Source organism: Natrix helvetica (genome assembly GCF_964273705.1).
Source record: "Natrix helvetica genome assembly, chromosome: 1".
Classification (NCBI taxonomy): Eukaryota; Metazoa; Chordata; class Lepidosauria; order Squamata; family Natricidae; genus Natrix; species Natrix helvetica.
In genome coordinates this window covers 222464570-222490894 of record NC_138548.1, presented here as the reverse complement: position 1 = coordinate 222490894, position 26325 = coordinate 222464570, and the positions used below count along the sequence as shown (strand labels likewise).

General features: G+C 44.9%; 1 protein-coding gene across 1 annotated transcript in view; it reads right to left on the bottom strand.

Moving 5' to 3' along the window:
* ASIC1 (acid sensing ion channel subunit 1) overlaps positions 1 to 21776 on the bottom strand; it is a gene marked incomplete at its 5' end in the record, with an annotated part of 251877 nt that extends 230101 nt beyond the window's left edge. The window contains 3 exons of the mRNA XM_081938117.1: positions 14086 to 14281; positions 20967 to 21386; positions 21642 to 21776. Coding sequence (XP_081794243.1) covers positions 14086 to 14281; positions 20967 to 21331 — 561 coding nt within the window. The remainder of the gene's footprint in view (positions 1 to 14085; positions 14282 to 20966; positions 21387 to 21641) is intronic.
* Positions 21777 to 26325: the final 4549 nt, after the last annotated feature.

Genomic DNA, 26325 nt, shown 5'->3' with positions numbered 1-26325 from the left:
CCACTTCGCAGTGCTTTGCAGCCCTCTCTGAGCAGTTTACAGAGTCAGCCTATTTCCCCCAACAATCTGGGTCCTCATTTTACTCGGAAAGGTGGAAGGCTGAGCCAACCTTGAGCCTGGTGAGGTTCCATCTGCCGAACTGCTGGCAGCTGGGGATCAGCAGAAGTAGACTGCAGTACTGCACTCTAACCACTGCGCCACCGTGACTGCTGGTATAACTGATTAAAACCAGAATAAAATACCATAATTAATACGCGTAGCTTTTTTTAAAAAAAGTTAACCATTTGCCATAAACGTAAACAGGGAGCACTCAATCAAACTTCCCCAGGGAGGGAATCTATAACTCTGGTGCTCCTAACAGAACAAACCTGAGATTGCTTCCTAACCAAGATAATAAAGACTCTTCAATGCTGAATGCACTAGAGATGATCATTATGTGAAAAGCGTGTCTTCTTATAAAGCATTTCCGAGTCTTTCCTTTCAGCTTTGAATCATGGGCTCTGAATTAGACATGGGATATGTTTCCGAGGTTTCAAAAGAAGGATAGTTTATAGTCAGACTATGCTAGGCAACCTGTGCCCATCCAGTAGTTACAAGGCTCCAGTTTCCATCAGCTGTGCCCAGCCCTGATGTTATGGTCCACCAGTGGCCAGCAGAGCTGGCATCAGATTTGGACAGTGAGGAGGTTGGGGAGGAACATGGGCCAGTCCTGGAGTCTGAGGAAGGCTCTGATGAGGGCTCTGTGTCAGAGGCAGAGATAGGGCCAGAGCCATATGCCAGTTATCAGCTGCCTTCAGGGTCAGACATCAGTGAGGCAGAAGAACAGCTGGAGCCTGTTCCTAGTGTGCACATGCACAGAGTTGCCAGATGAAGGAAACAGCTAAAGAACAGGAATCAATTTGGGATTAAGGCCACAGGTGGACAATGAACGGCTCTCCCAGAGGAAAAAGAAGAGGAGCGAAAGGGGAGTGGAGTTTGCAGGAGACAATTAGTTCGATTAATTGGTTCATGACTCTCCGAGACTCCTTGCCAAGTTTTGCAGATATTGGCCTGACAGCTGTCCAAGCCAGATAAGGTTTGTGACTGCAAATCTTCCCTTGAAAGACTTTGCTGGATGTGAATGAGCAGAATTCACAGTAAATTAATAAAAGGGTTTTTTGTTGGGACAAGGAGTTTTGCTTCATGCTCTTGGAAAGCCTAGGTCAGAATACCTGACAAACACCGGGATATTTGAACAAAATTGGGGGATCACAATTCCTCTCTGCTTTGCACATGAGAATTTTGAAATATAGACGAAGGAGTTGGCAGCTGCTATACTGCAGGAGTGATCTAAAGAATAAGATGTTGAAAGTACGGGGGTTCAACTTGTGAGCTTCTTGAGAAGTTCTGTGTACTTCCCCAGTGCTGAAAATCTTTATTTCACGTAGACTGTTCTCTCTAAATCCTGGCTTCTAAATTTTCAAGGACAGTAGTATCTAGGGAAACATATGACAAGATTTTTTGTGTTCCCATATTTCTCTAATTTTATTTATTCTTTTATCTCTCTCTTAAATTGATAAACTGTACTCTTCCCCCGACCAAATTCTCAGAGCGATGCACAATATAAACAACATAATAAAAACCTGTAATATCGGAGCAGAAATCATATCACACAATAAAATGTGAAAATATCTCTGCTATTACAATGAAATAATGATATAGTGCGCAAGTGTAAAAACACAGCATTAAACCATTCTTTACCCAAGCGGTACATAACAAAGGAGTCAGGCTCACCTCCCTCAAAAGGGATTTCTACAAATCGGGGTGTTCTTGATTCAAATTCACAAAAATCCTACCTTTCTATGTGGCAGAACATATCACAAGGACTCTGAGAATGACTATAAATTACCTCTGAAGAGGTTCATAGAGCTACAGACAGTCCTTCAGTGGCACCACACTGTTACAAAAATTAGCACTGGGCACATTAAGCGTCTGGAGGATGACAGACCTTCTTTTTTCTTTTCTTTTTTTTAAAGAAACAAGTTTGTAGGTTTTAAGGAATGGAAGAGAAGGCGTCTGCTTTTTTGCGACTCCTGATCAAAATCTCAGAAGCTATAAAGCAAGCAGAGCAGGATGCCCACCAGTCATAAGGTAAGATACTATCAGACATCTTTCCGCTAACCCCTTGCCATAAAACTTATATGTTTGATTATCTTTCGCTTTCATTATTGTAACCTTTCCCCTCTGGCCTTTTTCAGTCACCCTTCCGTCCTCTCAGCTCTCTTTAAACCTCCCCTATCAAAATTATTTATTACTTCTTTCGCTTAGGCCACTGTCCAGCTTGAGGCCTCCCAATTGCACCAACCTCAGCTGAATCAAGCTCTAGTGCTCTTTTATATGCTCCACTCTATTTTGATTTTTTCGCTTGCAATACACACTGTGCCTTTCCTTCACAAATGCCAAAGTTTGCTTATGGGCTTTGGTTGTACCCTTAGAGCAGTGATGGCTAACCTTTTGGGCTTAGCATGTGAAAAATTCAGAAAATGCCTCCCTTGACTGCTGGCGTGTGTGTGTGTGTGTGTGTGTGTGTGTGTGTGTGTGGCATCTCTCTCTGTGTGTGTTTGTGTGTGTGTGTGTGTGTGTGTGTGTGTGTGTGTGAGAGAGAGAGAGAGAGAGAGATGCCAGCAGAGTCAAGGTACGCATTTTCTGAATTTTTCACATTCCAAGCCCAAAAGGTTAGCCATCACTGCCCTAAGAATGCTCCGATGAAAGAGAAACAATCCCTAACAAAGAGTAATCAGTTAAATTATTTAAATGTATTACTTCATTGATAAATACATAATTGCAAATTTTTTTCCAAAATGTCTATCTGAGCCAACTCCAGGTCCCACAAGGCCTGGAAACTTCAGAGAATGCCCTTACACGGTCTTGCAGTGACCGAAAAGAGCTGGAAAAGTCTCCGTGTTCTCATGTGCAGTTCAGAGGCTCCAGAGGCCTTGCGAGAGGGCCCTGCTCTCCTGGGGCCTCTGAAGTCTCTGGAAATTGTGTGAGAACGCTTGCAGGGTTTTTGGAGGCCCCGAGAGGCCATGTGAGAGAGCAGGGCCCTCTCCCGTGACTTCCAGAAGGTTCAGGGGCTTGGCGTGTCACCAAGAACGGCAAGGCGTGTCAACTGTGACCTACGTGGCATAGGCTTGCCATCACTGTCTTACAGCCAATGTAAATGCAGTATTTGTATTTATTACATTTATTTGCCGCCCGTTTCGTTTCACATTGACTTCGTTTTTACATTGCTTGCCCCTGAGCAGAGGGATCTTCTTAGTGTACATAACAAATCATTGGAATGGGTAGGCAATTAATGCATCATTTAAGTAGGTATGTCAAATGATGTTGACCGCACCAAGAGTAGGTTACATGCGTGGGTCTGTGCCTGGGGGCAAAAAGGACTGGAACCATATCGTGAGGTCATGATGCGTGGGGTGGGGAATTTTGGTAGCCCTGAAAGTCTGTAGAGATCCTCAGTCATCCAGGTCATGGTTGTCCCAAAGGTGCTATTTCAGGAGGCAACTGGAAAAATCACCTTTGGGGACAACCATAACGTGGATGACAGAGACTCTCTGTCATCCAGGTTATGGTTGACTTTATACAGACTTTTAGCTATACAATTTGGGATGAACTCCCTTTGAATGGTGGGAGAATAAGAATGGATTTCCAGAGGGAAAAAACCTGTAGACTACAGGAACCTGCTCAGGTGACCCTGAGGACACAGATAAACCTCCAAGTGTTTCAAAGACCCTCTAAAATAGGGGTGTCAAACTCAAGGCAGGATCCGGCCTGCAGGGTGCGTAGATCTGCCCCACAGGGCCACCCTGGAAACAGCCCATTTTCGCTGGCAGAGCTCTCGGGCCATCACAGGCAACCCTGACACGAGTAACGTATAGCTGGCCACCCCCACCCCGCCTCCCGAGGTCAAACACAACGCTGATGCGGCCCTCAATGAAATCGAGTTTGACACCCCTGCTCTAAAAGGATGCAAGTGACCAGCTGTCTGCAAGGAATATAAATCCTTCCATTCCCCACTGTTCTGTCAGAGCTGAAGAAGCTTCTTGGATGAGAAGTGAAACATCTTCAAAAGAACAAAAAAACAAAGTCCGGTTGCCTCCTGGAAAAAGCACCTTTGCTTGGCCTTAAAGGACAACCACATACATGGGTTATACGGGTTACTTCAGTGGTGGGTTTCAAATTTTTTTAGAACCTATTCTGTAAGTGTGGCCTGTTTTGTGGGAGTGGCTCAGTGGTCATGTGACCAGGTAGGCATGGCCAATTTGAAAAATGTGCTGAAACTCACTTAACAACACTTTTGCTTAGTAACCAAAATTTTGGACTCAATTGTGGTCATAAGTTCTCTTTTTCTTTCTTCTTTCTTTCTTTCTTCTTTCTTCTCTTTCCTTCCTTCCTTCCTTCCTTTTGTCTCTCTCTGTCACTTTATCTATCTTTCTTTCTTTCATCTCCCTCTCCAACTTTCTTTTTCTTTCTTTTTTCTTTCTCTTTCTGTTTCTCTCTGTCTCTCTCTGTGTGTGTCTGTTTGTCTCTCACTCTCTGTGTGGCTCTTTGCCTCTTTCTCCCTCCCTCCCTCCCTCCCTCTGTGTCTCTCTCTGTCATTCTTTCTGTGTGTCTGTCTGCCTGTCTGTGTGTCTGTCTCTCTCTGTCTCTCTCTCTGTATCTCCCCCCTCCCTCTGTGTGTGTGTGTGTTTCTCACTCTGTGTGTGTGTCTCTCTTTGTCTGTCTGTCTGTCTCTGCCTCTCTCCCCCGCCCTCTCTGTCTGTAAGCCGCTGTCATGCCTGTCGTCCTGGATCAGGCTGAGCTGCCTATCCTTCTTCAACACCTCCCGGGGGTGCATGTCCATTGTAAAATCCATCAGGTTGTCCAAAGTAGCGGGGCTCAGCAGGACCTTGGCTGAATGCGTGCAAACGCTCAAGTCCGCTGCTCGACGCTCCTCAACTAGTTGCAAAGTTCTCTCCGGAGATCCTGGCGGGAGGAGGCAGCACTCGCCTATCGAGCTTTGGCGAAGGGGATTTTTTCTGTGGGATGGAGCCTGGGCGGCAGGGAATTTCCCCCCCGAAGTAGAAGGCGAGGCTTTCAAACTAGTCTGATCCTGCTTGAAAAGGTTGCTGTGGCGGAGCAAAGGGTGCCCTGACTGAGGAATTCCCTCCTTCAGTCAGTCTCTGGATTTTTTTTCCTATTTTTTTTCTACAGAAGGGAAAGGTTTTTTTTGACTGGGCAGCTCGACGTGATTAAGGCCGTTCTACTCCTCCTTTGCGCTTCTTGCCCAAGGGCATGCGCTGCCCTCTTCTCTCTGATAGCCGCCTGGTTAAAAAAGGAGGAGGAGGCTCCGCTGGTCTGGAGCCCATCCGCAGGGGGAGGGATCCCCCTCACATTCCTCATCTTCCTGGATGGGCTCCGGACCAGCGGAGCCGCTTCCTCCTTTTTAACCAGGCGGCTATCAGAGAGAAGAGGGCAGCGCATGCCCATGGGCTTGTGCAGCAGCCAAATCCTCACCTCCTGTTCTTCGGCTACTGCACAAGCCCAAGGGCACACGCTGCCTGGTGCTTGCTGAATCCGGCGCGGCTTCAGAGAAAGAAGGCGTGCGAGAAAGCCCCCCCCACCTGAACATTTGAATAAAGGAGGCTGCAGGCTCCTTTGTCCTTGGCTATGCGATCTCCTTTCGTTCTCTGCTGCCCAAACGAGTGAATGAGGCAGAGGGAGAATGAAAGGAGATCGCGTCGGGCGGGGGGAGCGAGCCAAGCATTCCGCACAGAAAAGATGGATTTCTTCCACACCCCAATTGGAAATAAGGTGGCTGTCAAAGCAAGGGGCCACCCCGCCGCCCCGTGCTTTGCTGGGCAAGTCTGAGGAGTTGCTTTGCTGGTGGCCAAGCCACGCCACGCAAGCTACTGCTGCCCCGCCACCCCGTGCTTTACTGGGCAAGTCCGGGGACCTTGCAAAGAACTTGCAAGGTCCCCAAACTTGCCAAAGATGCCAGCCACGCTGCGTAATCTCCTGCCACCATCCCCACCCCCCGCGCCCATACTTGCTGGTGGCCAGGCATCTTAGGCAAGTCCGGGGACAGGTGGGGGGAGCAAGCGAGCAGCGACCGGAGGGGCAGGGGGACGAGTGATAAGGCTGGTGCCGGTTTCCAGGGCCCAGAAGTTACTTCTGGGTCCAGTTACCAACCGGTTTGCACGGACCGTTGAGGACCGGCAGAAACCCACCACTGGGTTACTTACAACATTAGGAAATCTTTCTCCTTGCAGTATTGCAAATATGGAACATAGAACAGATGAAAGAGGTTAAGGCGGTGGATTAATGCCTGCCTCTCCACCTGCCATGCTCCTCCCTATATGCCATGCTCCTGAGCCATAACGCACCTGCAACCAACAATCCATGAAATGAAAATCAATTACAGACTGGAAAATTTGTTGACAAGTGTTTGGTCCTTTGTCCTTATTCCCAATCGTATAATCAAGCTTTACTTGTACGTAGTGATGTCTGGAGACGTTCTTTAATTTAATTTAATTTTAATTTAATTTAATTTAATGCTTCTAGACCGCCCCCTCTCCCGAAAGAGACTCGGGGCGGTGTACAGTTCATACAAAATATAACAAGATACAATAAAATTAAATATGTACAGTTGACAGTTGACATGGAGGAGGTTAAAATGCCGTTAAAAGAACTGTACAAAGCAGATATAAAATAAATTCAAACCCCTAAAAACAAATACAGTAAATTAAAAAACCCCTAAAATAACCAGATATAGTACGTTTGCCAGGAGGGACAGTTGAATTATGCCAGGCCTGCTAATCGGAACAGGTGAGTCTTCAGTTTTTGCCGGAAGGAGCGGAGGTCAGAAGTGGTTCTAATGTCGGGGGGGAGGTCATTCCAGAGGGTTGGGCCCATCACAGAGAAGGCCCTACTCCTCAGTGTCGCCCGCCGGCATTGTCCAGTGGATGGCACCAGGAGAAGTCCCTCCCTGTGTGAGCGTATTGGCCGCAGGGATGTATGTGGGAGGATGCGATCCCGCAAGTAACTAGGTCCCGTGCCATGGAGCGCTTTAAAGATGGTAATCAGCACCTTGAAACGCACCCGGAAAACCACAGGTAGCCAATGCAGCTCGCGCAGGAGAGGTGTTACATGTCAGCTTTGCATGTCAGCCTTGCCTCTCCTTTTTCGCTCTTTTGTCTTCCCAAGTTTGGCTCTGCTAAATTGCTTCTTAGGAACAAAGGCCCTTTAGGAATCAACTCTCCTGTGTTATAATCCCATGTAACATGTATGGGATAGTGCATACCAATACTGGCTATTTAGGGTTCCCACTTGAGGGGGGGGGGGCAAAACATGGATAGCCTGCAGGCAATCCTGTAATACTGAATATTCTGGTAAATCAAACAAAAATAGATAAATCTATTCAGTCCCTGTAATTAATGCAGTACCGGCAATACACTGTTGTTCCATTAAATGTCACATCTCCATATCCCTCATGGAGGCCTTCTTTTCCACCAATTTGTTTGGATCAAATACCTGAACTTGTATGGATCATTTGCTCCTTTGTGAGCTGACTGATCACACCGGGGAATTGCGTTTCTCATTTGCACACAATCTGTGGATGGCAAAACCTCTGTGGATCCCTGCAGATCTGATTCCTAACCTGGCATTTTATTCTCCCTTTCGTTTTATTTCTTTTTCATGCTCCCACACAATGGAGCTTGAGCCATTACTGGAGAGCCTCACTTTTATTTTTTATTTTTTTTATTTTTGGGCTATGATTTGCCCTTTAGAAATGAGAGGCTTAAACAGCTAGACCACTTCAGAAATGTAGTTTCTGTATGAGAAATGTAAGAGAAATGTAGTTTCTCTCGGTATGAGACAAACCAGCAATAGTAGCCCAATGCAAAAGCAAACACATATCAAGCTGGTTTATTTTTTCCCCATGATATCCAGAGCCAATCATAGCAAGGAGGAACCCTCTGCTCTGCAACAGTCTTTGAAGCTCTAAGTTCAGCCAAGAGCAATAGGCATCAAAACAATTCAGTGGTGCTAATAAACATATTTTATACCCTCCACTCCATATAAATATTTATACAAAATGTAAGGTAAACCATACCAAACTCGATTGCAGAAAAGACGACTTCAGCAACAGAGTTGTCAACGCCTGGAATGCTCTACCTGGCTCTGTTGTTACATCCTCTAACCCTCACAGCTCCAACCTTAAACTGTCTACCATGGAGCTCACCCCATTCCTAAGAGGTCTGTAAGGGGACGTGCATAAACGCACCAACGTGCCTACCATCCCTGTCCTAACCACCCCATTTATTCGTATTCATTTCCTGTATTCATAATCTTGTATATACTTATATCAATTATCCTATACACGCTTGACAAAACTAATAAAACTAATAAATAAATACCTGTATCTAACACATATCAAGCTGGTTTATTTTTTCCCCATGATATCCAGAGCCAATCATAGCAAGGAGGAACCCTCTGCCCTGCAGCAGTCTTTGAAGCTCTAAGTTCAGCCAAGAGCAATAGGCATCAAAACAATTCAGTGGTGCTAATAAACATACCTTATATCCTCCACTCCATATCAATACTTATACAAAACTCAAGGTAAACCGTACCAAACTCGATTGCAGGAAATACGACTTCAGCAACAGAGTGGTCAATGCCTGGAATCCATTACCTGACTCAGTGGTTTCTTCCCCAAACCCCCAAAACTTTAACCTTAGACTGTCTACTGTCGACCTCACCCCATTCCTAAGAGGTCTGTAAGGGGGCGTGCATAAGAGCACCAATGTGCCTACCATTCCTGTCCTAACCATCCCATTTATTCGTATCTATTTCATGTATTCATAATCTTGTATATTTTTATATCTATTATCCTAAACATGCTTGATAAAACAAAACAAACAAACAAACAAATACCTGTATCTACCTACTACTACAAGTGACTTATTCCAAAAGAGACAATTGTAGAAGCTGGAAAACAGCCACTTTCCCCCATAACAGTTTTCCTGCCTGTTGTTTATTCAATGTTGTACATCCCCCTCGCCTTCAAACAGAGCATCTTTCCAAAGCCACAGACATGCATGGTTCAGCTTGGACCACAATGCCTTACTGTGTCCACACAGTTGCCATAGCATTCATTGCCATACACCTAGGCAAAATTCAGGTTTCCAACAGTTTAAAAAAAATTGCCTTTGAGGATACACAACGGTAAATTATTTCCTCAGCAGCTGTTTGTTAACCCTGCTCTGCATCCTCTTTATGACTCTTTATACAATGGAGACATCACGGTATAGTGGTTAAGAAGATGCTCGACTAGGAGCAGGAAAATTCGGGGTCTTAAGTGTGGAAGCCAGCTGGGCAATCTTAGGCCAGTGATTCCCTCTCAATCTCAATTCAACCTCCGGCTTTGCAAACCAACCAACTGATAAACAAAGCCTCTTGTTGCGACATGCACTGATAGCTTTGCTGGAAGAACTAGCTGAGCGCAGTGCAAAACGAAGCCCACTTTGCAAACATATGGGAACGAGGAGGAGGAGGAGGAGGAGGAGGGGAGAGGAAGGGGAAGGGCAACAACAACATGGAATTGCAATCTCCACCCATCAGAGATAATAACATGCTGGATTTACGTAGTCTTCTAATCAATAAGTTTGGACCTTGAATTAATCCCATTTAATAGAGACACACAGGCATTAGCATATATCATAGCCACACTTTATACTGGATGCAAAAAGACTCCAAATGTTAAGGTACCTGCTGCCCAAGTTCCCAGTTGTTGCCCTTCTATGAGTCTTACTGGATCAGTCTAAAGCTTTATTTCTCCCAACATTCTTAATCACACACAACTCAGAAGTCTTTAGGGAAACTCATCGCTAGGGTATAAAATGTCTCCAACTGTTGCTTCATAGGAACTCGTATTTTGGACATGTTATCTTTGATTTTCAAAGTATGTTAGTTATTCAAAATAGTTCTCTTTGATTCCTGTATATATTTTCCAGTGGTGTTTTTTTAACCAATTGTTTAAATTGACGGGCAATTATTTCGTCATTTAACTATGTATGTCAAATGATGCTAACTAATCCTAGACTAGGTGTCATCAACTTGGATAGAAGGCATGGAATTAAGGTGGTCCTGCTGTCACCCTGCAGTGAACCCACAATGGCACAAAATTGGAGGCAAACATTAAGGAGAGCATTAGGGAACCCATCCTGCATTTATTAAGATTCTAAACAGGATAGTATGAGTCATGTTTCAGACTGTTGCCCCACTGAGTTATGTAGTAGGGGAGTAGGTTAGTGTAGGGTATGAAAACAGTTTGGGGCAGCTTGGGAGAGATCTGTGAAATCTCAGAAGATGCTGATGTTGAGCAACAAATTGCTACAGTGATGGGTTGTTGGTGGGGGGTATGGCTGGATGCAATGGCCTGGCCCTTCCAGGAGAAAGGAGACTCATTTTGTTGAACATGCCTGCTTGCAAACTATCTGCCTCCTTTCCGGGCCTGGAAGATGGACTCAGGCTATTGCTGCTGAATGTCATGTTTCTATGTAAAAAAGATGTGGAGACTCTAGAAAGAGTGCAGAGAAGAGCAACAAAGATGATTAGGGGACTGGAGACTAAAACATATGAAGAACGGTTGCAGGAACTGGGTATGTCTAGTTTAATAGAAAGAAGGACTAGGGGAGACATGATAGCAGTGTTCCAATATCTCAGGGGTTGCCACAAAGAAGAGGGAGTCAAACTGTTCTCCAAGGCACCTGAGGGTAGAACAAGAAGCAATGGGTGGAAACTAATCAAGGAGAGAAGCAACTTAGAACTGAGGAGAAATTTCCTGACAGTTAGAACAATTAATCAGTGGAACAGCTTGCCTCCAGAAGTTGTGAATGCCCCAACACTGGAAGTCTTTAAGAAGATGTTGGATAGCTATTTGTCTGAAACGGTATAGGGTTTTCTGCCTAGGCAGGGGGTTGGACTAGAAGACCTCCAAGGTCCCTTCCAACTCTACTATTGTATTGTATTCTATGTGGAAAGACCACAGTAATCCAAAACATAGTGGTAGATGAATGTGCAAACCTGCCATGCATCGTTGAAAGGAAGCACAGTTGGACATAGACATGGATATCACCATGGCAAGATTTACCCTTCTCTCTTTGGCTCAGCAGCCCCAACTTCAAGGTCGGGGGCAGGGGGATGTGATGTTTTGTGACACCTTAATTGTGACTAGGTATGAATGCCTGAAAGTTGAAATTGGGCCACAGAGTCAAACTATGGCTGCTGGTGCGTACTGGCCATTCTGCTACTCAGCAGCAACCCTGCCTGAACAATTAGATCTCATATTCACTTTAGATTGGATGCCATTTGATTTCAGTACAGCAAGATTAGTGAGGTTACATCCTGAGAAATCATCCTGCATTCTTTTGAATTCACAGTCTAAGGAAGTGGATGGGGTAGCTTAAGACCCATCACTGTGCGTTGAACCCAGAAACTTCATTTTGGAAAGGAAAAATGCCCCTTTAGTGGAAGGGGTACAACTATTTGCCTTGACGGAGGCAGTGGTGTGCTCCTCCTAGCAGAGGATCTCTCCAATAGCAATTTTTGACTACTTTTGTCCATTTTCTTATCTTCTCCTTAGGGGGGAGATTTTTGAAGAAGATAGTGTGGCTTCAGTTGTCACACTAGTTGCCTAGATAAAATGAATTAGCTAGATCCCCCACCTCAGATTTCGGCATGGGTCATTCCAGAGACTATCTGTCATCAGGTGATACATGAAGGGAGTTCATGTCTGGTCCAATGGGGCATTTTGGTGGCATTGAATAATACCGACGGTGGTATTTTGCATTGTTTGTGAGGCTGAGGGCATCATTTTATGGTGATCCTGATCCTCCCTAAGAGGGCAGTTCCAATTGGTAGCTGGAAGGCAGGAATGGTTGAGCTTGTTGAGCTTATAATTGAATTCATCAAATGTACAGACAACACCAAGCTGGGGGGCATAGCTAATACTTTTTGAAGACCGTCTCAAGATCCAGAACCATCTTGACAGACTTGAACAGTGGGCCCTATCCAACAAGATGCAGTTCAGTGGTGTGAAAAGTAAGGTCCTGCACTTAGGTAGGAAAAATCAAATGCACAGGTGCAGAACAGGTGGTACTTGGCTCAATAATAGAGGGATTTGGGTGTTTTAGTGGACCACCATTGCAACTGCCTGTATCTTAGGCTGCATCCACAGAGGGATAGCGTCAAGACAATGAGAAGCGATAGTACCATTTTACACTGCACTGGTGAGACTGTACCTGGAATACTGTATCCAGATCTGGTCACCATCATGCAAAAAAGATGCTGAGATCTAGAAAGTGTGCGGAGAATAGCAACAAAGATGATAAAGGGTCTGGAGGCTAACTCGCATGATGAGCAGTTGAGGAACCTGAGTACGTCTAGCCTATCAAAGAGAAGGCCTGGTGGGGACATGATAACTGTTTTCTAATACACCAGGGACTATCGCAAAGAAGAAGGGATTGACTTATTCTCTGCAACACCAGAGGGCAGGACAAGAATGGATGGAAGCTTGTCAAAGGGAGAGACAACCTAGAATTAAGGAAAATTTTTCCAACAGTGAGAACAATTAATCCATGGAATAGCTTGTCTCCTGAGGCTTTGGGTCTCCATTAGTGGAGGTTTTCAAAAATAGACCGGAGAACCATTTGGCTGGGATGGTATAAGACTCCTGCCTTGAGCAGGAAGTTGGACTAGAAGACTTCCAAGGTCCCTTCCAGGCCTATGATTCTATGGTTCCATTGTACATATTATGATGTGTGGCTACCATAGAGTTCGGTTCTCTCTCTGATGCTCTTTAATGTCTATATAAATCCATCAGTTGGAATGAACTATCCTCTATGTGCTGATTATATTCAATTATATATCACTATTCCAGGCAAGGTGGAGATAAGAGTGGAAGTTCTTGGTTTGTTCCTAAAAGTTGGAACGACAACAACAAAAAATCAAACTGAATCAGAATAAGGTGGAAGTGCTGTTTGTAAATAATCAGTCTTTCCCCCAGTTCTTAGATCAGATCTAAAAGGACCACACTCTCCTTAAAAGGCCAGATCTGCAAGTTAAGGTGCTCACGACTTCTGCTTGAACAGTAGAGGGAGATCATGACTATGGGAACTTTTGCACAACTTGCGGTCCTTTTTCAACGAGGAAGTCCTTATGACAGTGACTCATGCTTTTGTTGCCTTGCAATCAGACTGCCGTACATGAGGTTGCTTTTGAACATGATTCAGATTGTAACAGTCCTGCTGTTGCTGGAGGGGTGTTATTTCTACAGCACAACACCTGTGCAATTGTCACTGCGCTGGTTGCCAGTAGGTTTCTGGGTCAAAATTCAAATAGCTATTATAAATCTATAAAGCTCTTTTAAAAGGCACAGCTCCTGCTTACCTTGGGGTCCATCTCCTCTGTAAAATGCCCATCTTGTGAGGTCTTCTCAAAAGAGGATGCATAGGATCTCTATCCCAAAAGCAAGCAACAAGCCCTTTTGGGGAATAGTCCCACATTGTGCTTATCTCTTGAGGTCCATTTCATACCTAAATTGTTGGGGTTTTCAGGGGACTATTAAGACAGCCTTTTTTTCAAGAGGCATTTGGGCATTAGGGTAGGTTGATTTGTTTTGATCTTCTACTTTCTGTTTGATATTTTTTTGTTCCATTTTATTCTGTCTGATCACAGCTTTTATATAATATGGGCTGAGGTTGGTTGGTTTGCTTTTTTTTTTTAAAGCGCTATGGTTTTTTAAAATTCTGCCTGTTCTTGTGAAACACTTCAAGTCAGTGTGCTGTAGCAGTCTATACATTTATGTAAGCAATAATAAAGAAATAAGCCTATCTGCATTGTCACAACAAGTCAATATGGCAGACTGCCTCCTCTTTTCTCCACAATGATGCCAACACCATGCACAACATAGGTTCTTCTCTCTATGGATACCCAACATGGTCCAAATGTAACATTTACTCCCTACCTCACCATCTTCAGAGAGATAAGAAGCCAGGCACTCACCACTTTAAAGTCAGCGGGGCCACACGGCTCCCCACGGAACAAGCAGGAGAGCAGCATTTCCTGGATATCATGACCAGCTCGGTCCGAGAACTCCCGCATGTTAAAAGGTTTGGGCTTGAAGTTGCGGAAATTAGCCTTCTCCTGCAGGATCTCCAGCTGTTTCTCATCAGCCATTTGGGTGTCCGGAATCTCGTACCTGAGGGGGGAGAAATCCAGAGCATAGTCATAAGGGTTGTGTTTGGGTCTCCCTATCGGTTGGGTTGGTTCAATTCACGGAGAAAGCGTCTGAACCTCAGATGCAAAGCATCTGTAAGACGGGTGGGATGGTCAGATGGATGCTGGAGATACACCTGGGACTTCTCCGTTCCAGCAGTAAAAGCACAGCGTAATTGAAACCTAACATTGAGACTCTTCTCTGAAGATAAGCAACTGTTCTTCACTCCTTGCAAGACTAACCAGGCATTTTCAGATTATATAATTACTCCTAAAAAAAGGAAAAGAAACAGCCACTTGCCACTGAGGCAGCTTTTCCACTCTCCAAAGGCATAACACATTTTACATTAGCAACCAAGATGTTGTTCTCCTGCGCGACAGCTACACACTACAAAAAAAAGAAAAAAGAAAAACCACCACCACCAGATATCGGCTGTTCCCTTGATTTTATGACAACTCTTGTCATAAAGAAGGGAGTGCATGTGAAACAGTGAGGGGTGTCAGTGTACGGAGTTTACATTCTGGAAAGAGACAGTCAAAATGTTTAGGCATAGCCTCGCACACACTTGTGTTATGCATTTAGCCCTTCACAGCCTGTGGATGTTTAATACCAATACACATCGTGTCTGGTTCATTAACAGCAGTCAAGTCATGTCTCTTTGGGGAATTGAGGAAGTGGTTTCAATACTTCCCACCTCCTCCGGGGCACAGGATGTGCCAGCTTTAATGTTTCAACCCAGACTGCTTCTTCATTAGCCTGCTTGGTAGATGAGGATCATCCTTTGCCAATGATAGCATGAGCTCTGAATGAGCCCCCAGAAGGAAAGCGCGAATATCCCAGGCCAAAAGAGAACAACGTGTTTTATTAGAGGTGGAAGTTCAGCTGGCTTGAAGCCTGCGCTAAATGTCCAAACTCAACTCCCAGCCACAACAGTTTGGACTTTGCGGTTCATTTATTTATTAATTACATTTATATGCTGCCCATCTCACTCTACAATGGGACTCTGAGCAGCTTCCAATTAAAATATTATATATTATACTTAACAAGATTACGTAGGTCCAAAACCAGAAAGACCACATACAGGAATGGTACAGTGACGGCTTCTTCCCTATGAGTCTACCAGCTACCTCCAACACAGAGCGCTTCCATCAGGACCCCAAGTCAGCCGGCAGAGCCCAATGGTTAGTGCCCTTGTAGAGGGCCAAAAGGGCAGTCGCAGACCCCAGGCTGCACTGCTTGCTTTCCCACCTTACAGGAATGCTCTCTGTTCTCCTACTTGGACAGCCATCAAAATGCTAAAAATCTGACACTTGAATAGTGTTTCTTGAGAACACCTTTAATTCCCAGAATCTCACTTTGATTTAGAGCTAGTTTCTTGTCTATAAGGACTAGCAAAGAACGGTGGAAATGCCTGGAAAAATTGCAAAGGTTCAATGAAGACCCTGAAGAAGCTTTCTAGTGGTCAAGGAGACAGTTAAGGGCCTTCTATTGTTCTATAATACTTTTTGAGTACAAGCCACCCAATGCTGTATATATACATGCATATGCTAAATCAATGCAGGTTGCAAATGCAAAATTTGGAGGTTGCCCAGTTTGCCTGCACCTGTTCAGCAAAACAGGCTATTAGACTCAATTAGAATTGCAAACTGCGTTGGTGAAACCTGAAATAATGTCGGTCCCTAAATCTCTCACAAATGTGTAATGGTGATTTCCTGGTTATCAAGTGCTTCTAGTATGGCCTGAAGCTTAGCATCCTTTTTTAGAAAACCGTACCACACTGGCAGGGCAAGCTGCTGCATATAAAAAGGGTGTCAACCCCAAACTCACTAGCACTGATGATGTTGGCTTGTCAGGTAATGAAAGGTCTGTAAACAAACAAACAAACAAACAAACTCAAGACTATACCAAGCATTCCATAGTTCAACCCTGAGCTACATATATTCTCTTTTACTGGCTCCTTTTGATAACACAAATACACAAAAACATAGAATATTTTCAGGAACTCCCATACAGATCATGCTTATATGAAGAAGGGGGCAGATTGGGATGCTTTAGTTATTTAGTGGCCAGAAACACTGGTCAGTAACATTTGCAAGCACAACATTTTATTCGCTTTTGGATGACTTAGGTTAGCACGACCCCTGGAACGCTTTTGATTGTGTTGATTTCTGCATGTCTAAATTGCTTTCTATTTGCAAAAGGAATCAATGAAGGTTTTAAATAAAGTATTAGGCATTTAAGCAGATTTCTGAAGGAAATAAACAGGTTGCTGGGCATAGGGAGCAGACTGGAGGCCTTCCCCCGTCTGTCCAGAGATGGACAGAATGCCACCATTCCACGGAGCTCTGTAACTGTCAATTGTATAGGACGGATTCACTGGTATTACTTGATTGACATTTCTATCTAATGATTTCAAGGTGCATTTAAACTCTGACTGGTGAAGTCTGGAAGGCGTCATCTTGCTCTATTTGGCCCCAGACTGAGAAAACTTGGCGGGTGCTGTGGGACTACTGTCAACTAGTAGCCAATTAGCTTTCTTGGCACTTAAAGGAATTAGTATCTGGCTAGCAGAGTTTTCGGATGTGAAAAAATTCCATAACTTTCAGAGAAACATATGGCCAACCCCAAACATTGCTCGGTTGGCAAAATTAAAGAATAAATAAAAAATATACCCTGCTTCCCTGAAAATAAGCCCTCCCCGAAAATATTGCAACATAGCAGCCGCCATGAGGTGACCACGCTCACCGCCTCCTGCACCTCAAAAATAAGACCTCCCTGAAAATAAGGCCAAGCACTTATTTTGGGGGTTCAAAGGAAAATAAGACCCTGTCTTATTTTGGGGAAAACATGGTATTCTGCATCAAGAAACCAGTAAATTTGATTCTTGGGATAAGTAAATCTACCAGGGTTATGCATAGGTTGCTTATTTTCCATAAATATGCAAAACTGTATGCAACAATCCAGATCCCAACACCCTCCCCCCCCCCCCCCCCGTAGTGCAACAATAGGAAAAGGAGAACAGTTTATCACTAATCTTGTGGGGTGGAAGTGCAGGAGTATCAATTTTGAGGCCCCTCAGATGTCCCATTCTTGACTTTGTGCAAGACTCCTTCTGTCATGAGAACCAAGAATAGGGATCTGTAAGACTTCTATACCACCACCCACAACCAATACACATACAGTTATTATCTATGAGAGTTTTAAAAGCCCTGATGTATTAGCAGATGGCATACTTTTCACTTAGAGAACCACATTAGATCAGTGCCATGGGTCGGACTGCTACAAATACTTACATGCAAGCTGTCCATGCCATCCCTTTTTCTTCTCTTTTTCCCAAATTACAGTTGTGGAAAAGAACATCTATATCTATATCTATAGATAGCCCCACATATAGCTATATATCTATATCTATATCTATATCTATATCTATATCTAATCTATCTATCTATCTATCTATCTATCTATCTATCTATCTATCTATCATCTATCTATCTATCTATCTATCTATCTAATATCTATGTATCTATGTATCTATCTATGTATCTATGTATGCATGTATGTATCATCTATCTATCTATCTATCTATCTATCATCTATCTATCTATCTATCATCTATCTATCTATCTACTGTATATCTATCTATTTATATATCTATATCTATTGTATATCTATATCTATCTATCTATCTATCTATCTATCTATCTATCTATCTATCATCTATCTATCTATCTATCTATCTATCTATCATCTATCTATCACTATCTATCTGTCTATCTATCTAAATCTATCTATCATATCTATCATCTATCTATCTATCATCTATCTATCTATCATCTATCTATCTATCTATCTATCTATCTATCTATCTATCTATCTATCTATCTATCTATCATCTATCAATATCTATCTATCCATCCATCCACACACACACACACACACACACACAATATTTTAGGGAAGCAGGTAGCAAGAAATCCAAGCCATAGTGCTGCAAAGAGCAAAGACAGGCTACCAAGTCTGCCCTAAATTTTGGATTCCACCCCCACAAGAGAGATTCAGAATAAACTACCAGAAATATGTTTAGCTGACGGTTCCCCGATTTGGGCATTTTTAGTTACTTATTTATTATATTTTTCTTACCCCACCGTTATTACTTTATAAGTAACTCAAGGCAGCAGACATACCTAATACTCCTTCCTTCCTCGTCCCACAACAACCACCCTGTGAGGAGAGCTGAGCTGAGAGAGTATGGCTGGCCCCAAATAACCCAGCTGGCTTTCATGCTTAAGGTGTCACTGGAACTTACAGTCTCCTGGTTTCTGGGCTGGAGTCTTAAACATTACACCAAGCAGGCTCTCTTCATTTGTATGAAACCCAATTAATTAGATGGACCACTGGCTTAACTCAGGGCAGCAGGTTTTTCATTAAAATGCCACATTTTAACTTACAAAAACCAATCCTGACAAAATGAATGACGATTCAATTGGGCAGCTTTAAAAAGAGGTGGAGGCGAAGGCATGGAGGGGCTGTCTATCTTGATGCTCTGAGCCCTGACAGATAAACAAAGCCTCCTTGGTCAGTGGCAATATACCACCACACCTCATTAGGAAAGGCAGGGCTGGAAGAGAGGCCGGTTGTTTTTAATGTCTGTTTTTAGATTTTTAAATTTTCCACTACCATCTGGCTGGCAGCTACTAGAAATAGGGTTGGAATTTTTCTGTCCAATCCAACTAGTTCTTTTTTTGGTTTTTTATGTTCTGAAATAAAGGACGATTTGTTATGCTCTATGAAATAGTGGCATTTTGGCCAAAGAACAGCTCTTAGAAGAAAGGGAAAAAAGGGACATTTTGTAAAATTAGCTTCCCCCCCCCCCCATGATTCAGTACTATAGTCATATTTGTCTACTTCACTTGGGTAGAGAGCAGGTAGCAAGATAGGCAATGGGGATCAGTTGCTCCAGGCAAGTCTGGTTCTGTAGCGAAATATTTGTCATTCAAGCAAATAAAATTACTCAGATAAAATATAATTCCAAGAACTGATTGAACCATGGGCTTCAACAGAAAAAGGAATGGAGAAAAATCATTCTGATATCGGATGCTGTGGGAAAACAAAATTCTGCTCCAGCCGCCTGCATATACCACTTAAAAGAGATCACACCCCAGTAGCAAGCTTTGCAACATGAGGTTCAAGCCACTAGCCCTTCTCCTCCCTCCATTTAAATTTCATACCGTCCTGAGTTAAAATCTATAAAAATTAATTGGCAGAAAAATCTCATCCTCTCCTTCTGTCTTGAGGAATACAACTGAACCAAGTTACAGGGAAGCACCTGGCTGATCAAACTGATGGCCAATACCTGGTTTCAGGGATTAACTAAGAACCTGGTTAGTCTCAGATGAGGGAGACTGCCCGGTAATCCCAAAACTATAGTCTAGACTGGGAAGTCAAAACAAACCCTGGATGAAAACACTAGCCAACCACTTTGGTGTGGTTGCCAAGAAAACAACACGGATATGTTAATTCATAGGAGTCAAGCTCAGTTCAAAGGAGATGTTACTTTTATATGCTGGGGAGTTGCAACTCTCTCCAGTAGAGGGCAGTAAAATGCTGAGATGAGAAAGATGAAATTGGGGTTGTTTCTTTTTAGGGGACCTCTTGGAATCCTGACTTGGGAGCTGTTTTTTGTAGCCCGTAGAAAAGATAGCAGTGGGCAGCCTCAGCTTCCAAGTGCTCAGTTTTCTCTCAGAAGGGTCTCCCCCTGTTGCTCCTCTTCAGTTGATATCCAGGATGCCCCCAAACTCTGATTTACCCTCTCAGGCTGATTCGTGACTGGCTACGAATCTCAACTCCAAGAATCTGAAAACAGGGGAGTTCAAGCAGCAGAGTACATTAGCTGCCTTGTGCCAAAAATACAATCAGTTGTACAAGAAATACTTGTGGTTCAATCCACAGCACGGGAGCACATCACCCTTAAAGAGGAACAGGATCAAGGCAGGCTCCATGGGGGCCACAAGGGACTCTTTGCCACACGCAGGCAGCAGATAGCTTTTCCAGTGAAATGTGCTGCATCTGAAAAGGAATCAATCACACAGAGCCACAGGTCTGGCTTGAAAAACAGCTGGCCATGATCAGCCATAGAAACTCACTGGGTGACTTGAAGCAGTCACAATTTCAGTCCTTCCTATCTTACAGGGTTGTTGCTCTGGGAATCAAAGGGGCAGATAGCCTGGAAAAATGTCAGCTGTCTGTATAACGCAGACACAAACCAACTCCAAAGCCCATATGAGACCCAGGTCAGTGACCAAGCATATAAAGTCTCCCTCAACTTGGACTCCACTCCTGTGGACTTTACAGACTACAAGCCATGCAGTTTTCTTGACCACAATACGGAAGCAGTTTGTCATTCTGCCAGTGCTAAATATCTTATCATGCAGAAACGCTCTCCAATGTGTGTCAGATCACAGTATGAAAATATACATGTTGCACACTTCAGTGCCCAGTTCAAATATGTCCCAACACACACATACACACACACCCCGCCTCCTGTAGTGGCCACAAGTGCGCCAACTGTTGCACGCCATCCCAGAGATGCTTCGGGACCTCTGGCTTTGCACACTCGCAGGGCATGGGGGCAGGGGAGTGGTTTCCCCCTCCCCATCCTTTGACCCACCTGCTATTAAGCAGGGCGAGGAGCTCCCCAGCGTGGTACAGATCATTCTTGGTCACCCGGCTGAAGCGAAACTCGTTGAGGTTGCAGAAGGTGATGGCTGGGAAGGTCATGTGGCTGGCAGCCACCTCGTCCAGCTTGGTGACGTGAGGGTAGCGAAAGTAGTACTGGATCCTCTCATTGCAGACGAAGACCAGCACAGCCAAGGAGCCCAGGAAACACAGGGTCCAGAAGATGCGCTTGACCGACAGGCGCTCATAGGAGAAGATGTGGGACAGGCCGTGCAGTGTGGAGCTGCTGGCAAATGCCTCGATGCTAACCGGCTGACCGTTTTCCACCTCCTCCTCGTCCACCTTCAGGTCCATCATGGTCAGAGCAGGAGCAGGGCGAAGGGTGGGGGAATGGACGGGGTAGGAAGCCGCACTAGATGGAAAGGAGACAAGTGCTCAGGATACGTCTCTGGCCAGCCTGGCCATTACCCCCAATTGGGAAAGACCTCAACCCAGCGCCCCTTCCCCAGCTCTTGCCTGGAGGAGATTTGCTCCCAGGCGGTCTCCTCTCCTCCCTGCCCTCTTCCAGCCAGCCTCCATCCTCCGCTGCACTTTTAACCTGGGCCGGAAGGATCCTCCCCCTTCTTCTTCTCCCCCACCCACCCCCAACATACCCAGCAAGCCAAACCTGAAAGGAAGGGCAGCGGCGGCCGTCCGTCAGTGTTCAACGGCAGCGGCGGCTCAGCAGTTTGGGTTTGCCGGGGAAGACAGGCGCGAAGACGCGGCTGGAGAAGCGAGCGCGAAGGCTGCCCAGCTGAGGCGGCAGGAATCCTTTGCCCCCCGCCGCCGCCGCCGCTGCTGCTGCTGCTTCTGGCCTCGCCTTCGCGCTCGGGAATCCAAGAGAAGCGTCGATCGCCGGAAAGCAGCCGACGGAGAGGCTGCCTCTCCCCCAAACACATGGAGGCTCCCCGGTGGCGTGGCGAGAGAGGCCGTTGCTTTGGGGCGGGGAGGGTGGGGGTGAGCGCGGGCGGCGGGAGACGATCGCGCCTGGCGGCAAGGCAGCAGGATCTGCGGGGAGTCACTGCGTCCGAGGCGAGGGCGGCAGGGCCCGGCTGCGCTACCCCGGAGTCTTGCGAGAGAGCGCCGGGTGGCGGTGGCGGCGCATGTGTGTGTATGTGTGTCCCTGTGTGTGCGCGCACGGCTGTGCGGGAGGAGGAGGAAGAGGAGGAGGAGGAGGAGAGCGGCTCGGAGGTGCCGGGCTGAGATTGCAGGGTGGCTGTGTGCGCATCGGCGGCGACAGCGAGGCTGCGTGAGTGTGTGCGGCGGGCGTGTTGTTAGAGGCTCCCCTCACTCTTTCACATCAATCAACGTTTCCTTTCCCCCCTAATTAAAGGCAAAGTTCCTTGTCGCCTCCCCCCCCACCACTTCGCCAACAAAAAAAAAAAATCAAAAGCCAAATCCGCACCGTCGGGAAGCGAGCAAAGCCCAGTCCGCACTTAAACATGTCCAGCAGGTATCCTGAAGTGGCATTTGCAAGTGACGAGATGCGGGGCTAAGAAACAACTATGGTTGTGTTGTAAAGGTCTGTCCGTGTTCATTTTAAGGGCAGGGGGTTACTGTGGAACTAAGGCCAGCTCTGGTTTTCCTGATCAGGACTTATTCCAGATTTAATATACTCAGTGCAAAATGGTCTTGTTGTGTTACACGTACAGCAGTTGCTTTACACTGAAAGTATACAATAGGTAAGTCTACGGTGTGAGAAGGTACTCTCAAGTTTTCACTCAGGATTTGGTTCATCAGGCACTCTTTATATTTGTCCTGGCTCAGTCGGGTGGGAAAAAAAATATATTGTTTGCTCTAGCACTAGTAACACCTTTTAAGTGAGGTCTAGTCATACAGTCAGTTGCAAATGAAATCCAGAAAAGTGCCTCTCAGATCTCCATCCGTCTTAACAGCAGATCTTCCCAGAAAAACTAAAATAGACAGACACAAAAAAATACCCTTCACTGAGAAGAAATTCAGCTTGCAACCAGCAAAGAAGCAATATTAATTGGGCCAATGAGGGGATTTCATTCTATGATTGCATTCTGTGTGTGTGTGTGTGTGTTAGCAGCGCCAACATCTCTTTCCACTTCTTTCTTTTACTCAGACATGAAAATCAGCCCTTGATCAGCAACCCATTTCTTGATACGCTGTGTATTACTAGCACTTGTAAAGGATTCCTCTCCCCTGACGTGCCAACAGACTTCTAAAAACGGAGCAGCTAGTCCCTGTTGAATTCTCTGTCTAGTAGTGAAAAATGCTGTTTTGTCGCTTCAGGTAGCTGGCGAAGACAGCTTTACTGCCGGGGAAGGAGAGCTCCCCCTCAGGAGGTGACTGTGTCCTTTGCTATAGAAGATGTATGCAGCAAGAGTCAGCAATTTAGTGGAAGGAAAACACGGCTCAAGAGCCTTGAGAGCACTTGATTAACTGCACCTTCTTCCCTGCTACTCAGCCAGAGCTGTCATTAATGTGAACATACCAATAGGCTTGGTCTTGGCCCAGTGAAATCAATCGCTTTAAAGAAACAAGGGAGCTGGAGACAAAATTGGGATCAAGCACACAGAGCCTGTAGAAGAAACACACAGATATTTCGGTAGGTGGGAAGAAGAATTGCATTGCCTCCACATCTGATAAAGGCACAAACGCATGTGGGAACACATGGCCGTGGCTTTGGTTTCTTCTTGGTGCAGAGCTGAAGGCATGCATGGCACGAAGAATGTAAACAGCACCAGATTTTTTTGCACTTGCACTGAAAACCTGGACTACAATTTTGCAATTCCTTCTTTTGTTTGGTTAAAAACAGCTGTCTCCATTAAGTAGACAACAAATACGTTCAGACTAGATTGAGAGGAGGACATCTGGGCCTGCTGTGCTGGGCAGCCGTTGTGCTGTAAGTTACAAAGCTGTGCACCAATTTTGGCTGCCTTCACCCCCCCTCCCCTTTGAGCCTGGAGAGGCAATTGAAAGCGCACCCCATCTTCCTGGTGCTTTGGCAGAATTAACCAAATCTGGAAGGTTAGCTTATGACCTGTCACAGCTGTTGCGGTTGGAGCCTGATGTGCAATTTAAGAATCAAATAAATACCATGATTTATTTATTTTGTATTCATTATCTATTTATTTATTATCTATTAATATTTATAGGCCTTCCAATAACAAACAGTACTCTGGACAGCTTGTAATAACAGCCAAGGGATAAAATGCAACTATTAACAAGAAAGATTATAAAGGGTTATTAAAATGTCCAGAAATATTCAACTAGTGAAACAAAACAACCACTTAAGCTGTTCTAAGAGATGAGTCATAGGTTTGGATTTCCAATAAAAGGTTGGAAAGGCCTGGTCAAATACCCTGTTTCCCCGAAAATAAGATCTCCCCGGATAATAAGCCCAATCGGGCTTTTAAGCGCATGTGCTAAAAAAAGCCCTCCCCCGAGAATAAGCCCTCCCTGAAAAAATTTCAACACAGCAGCAGCCATGAGGTGACCACGCTTGCCACCTTCTGCACCTCCCCGAAAATAAGGCCAAGCGCTTATTTCAGGGGTCAAAAAAAAAAAAGATCCTGTCTTATTTTCAGGGAAACACGGTAACAATTTTCTTACACTGAAAAGCGTATACCCTAAAAAAGTGTTCATGTACAGAATGCCTCCTTCAAAAAGCCTTTCAATAAAGAATGATTGGCCCATGGGATGTCGCTGAACCAAAATTTTGAGCAACACAGTCGGCATCCTAGAAGTTGAATGTAAGCATCATTTAGAGAACCTTAAGTCTCTTGTCTTAAGATCCAGGTCTTAGTAGGAGCTTCTCTGCAGGTGTCAGCACCAAGCCAAGCTGGGCAGTTCTGGAAATCAAGATTGGCCTTGATCTGTTCTTGAATCACTTAGAACTGCCCCCAAACTTTTGGGCATCAGGGACCGGTTCCGTGAAGAAACTCTCTTTCTGTGGATCGGAGGGCGTGGTTTTGAGTGCTGCCTGCATCCTGTGGATGGGACCCCTGACATAGAATCCCTGGACCGTTGGCAGGACTGGGAAGCCAAACATTGTTCCAGAAGAAGGTAATGGTGTTTATTTCTGTAACACCATGCAGAAAACTACATGGGTGCATTCATCCAAATCACGTTGGCTTCAAATGAGTGTTTATCTTTCAATAATACGCACAATCCAGCAAGCCAGCATTTAGGTAATCAAGTTTCTCATTTGATGATGGCTTTTTGGTACCCAGATAAAGAGATGTGATTTTGCAACTTGGGCCTGCCTCAGTTTTTGGCTGTCCCTCTTGCTTCCTCTAACCATTTAAGCCTACTTCCATTTGAAAATTAAATGCGGAGCAGAACCAAGGAATTTGAGATTGAATCGAGCTTTTTGCCAAAGAAAACAAGCTTCTCAGTGCCCAGCTCTCCACTAATCTAGGTTTAGATTAGTTTAAACCTAGATTAGGTTTAGACTAATCCTAATTACTAGGTTGCTTTCTGCACTGGTCAAAGATTCTTCTGATTATCCCCCAATATATTCAGATAACCCCAGGATTGACAGTCACTCAGAAGTGGGAGTATATTGAGAGAAGTAGCTGCTGCGTATCTCTGGGGACATAGACTATAATGAATTTATTTGGGAAAGCAATCTTCCATTCTTTTCTTTTATGAATTTCATTCTGTTCCTTGCAGATAATCAATGGAGCCAAGAAAATGAATTTGGAACTGGGGACAATGGTTGCTAAGGGCTCCCTTGTGAACAGGGCAGAGAGGCATATGATGGTCCACTGTGAGATTAGATTGGGTGGAAGGCAAAGTTAACTCTACGGAAAAGTCCAGTCTCCCCCCAAAACATCCAGCCTCATAGCTCTGAATTGCAAAGTTTATATATATTCCCCTATATTCTGTTTCTGAATCTGAGGGTGCTCAAATTTAGATAACTGGTTACGTTTTCTACAGTGGTGGGTTCCTACTGGTTTGGACCGATTCGGCCAAACCGGTAGTGGTATGGCAGACTGGGTTGCTGGAACCGGCAACGACCCAGGCCTGCCATGCCCCAAATCGGTTCTCCTGGCGGCACCTATGGCACTGCCATCTTGTTTTTGGCTTCTGCGCATGCGCAAAACAATTTTTATTGTATTGCGCATGTGCATGCAGTGTGCGCTGCACCCCCACGAGCAAACCAGCAGTAGTGGCTGCCAGAACCTACCTCTGGTTTCCTCCAGTCTTTTACCAGAACTGAGGAAGCCAAAGGTCAGGTTTAACCTTGAGGAAATTTGTGCTACAATACTAGTAATGTGAACAGGTGCTGCCAAGTCCTTCTCCATCCCTCCCCCTCTGTATGTATGGATCCACACATG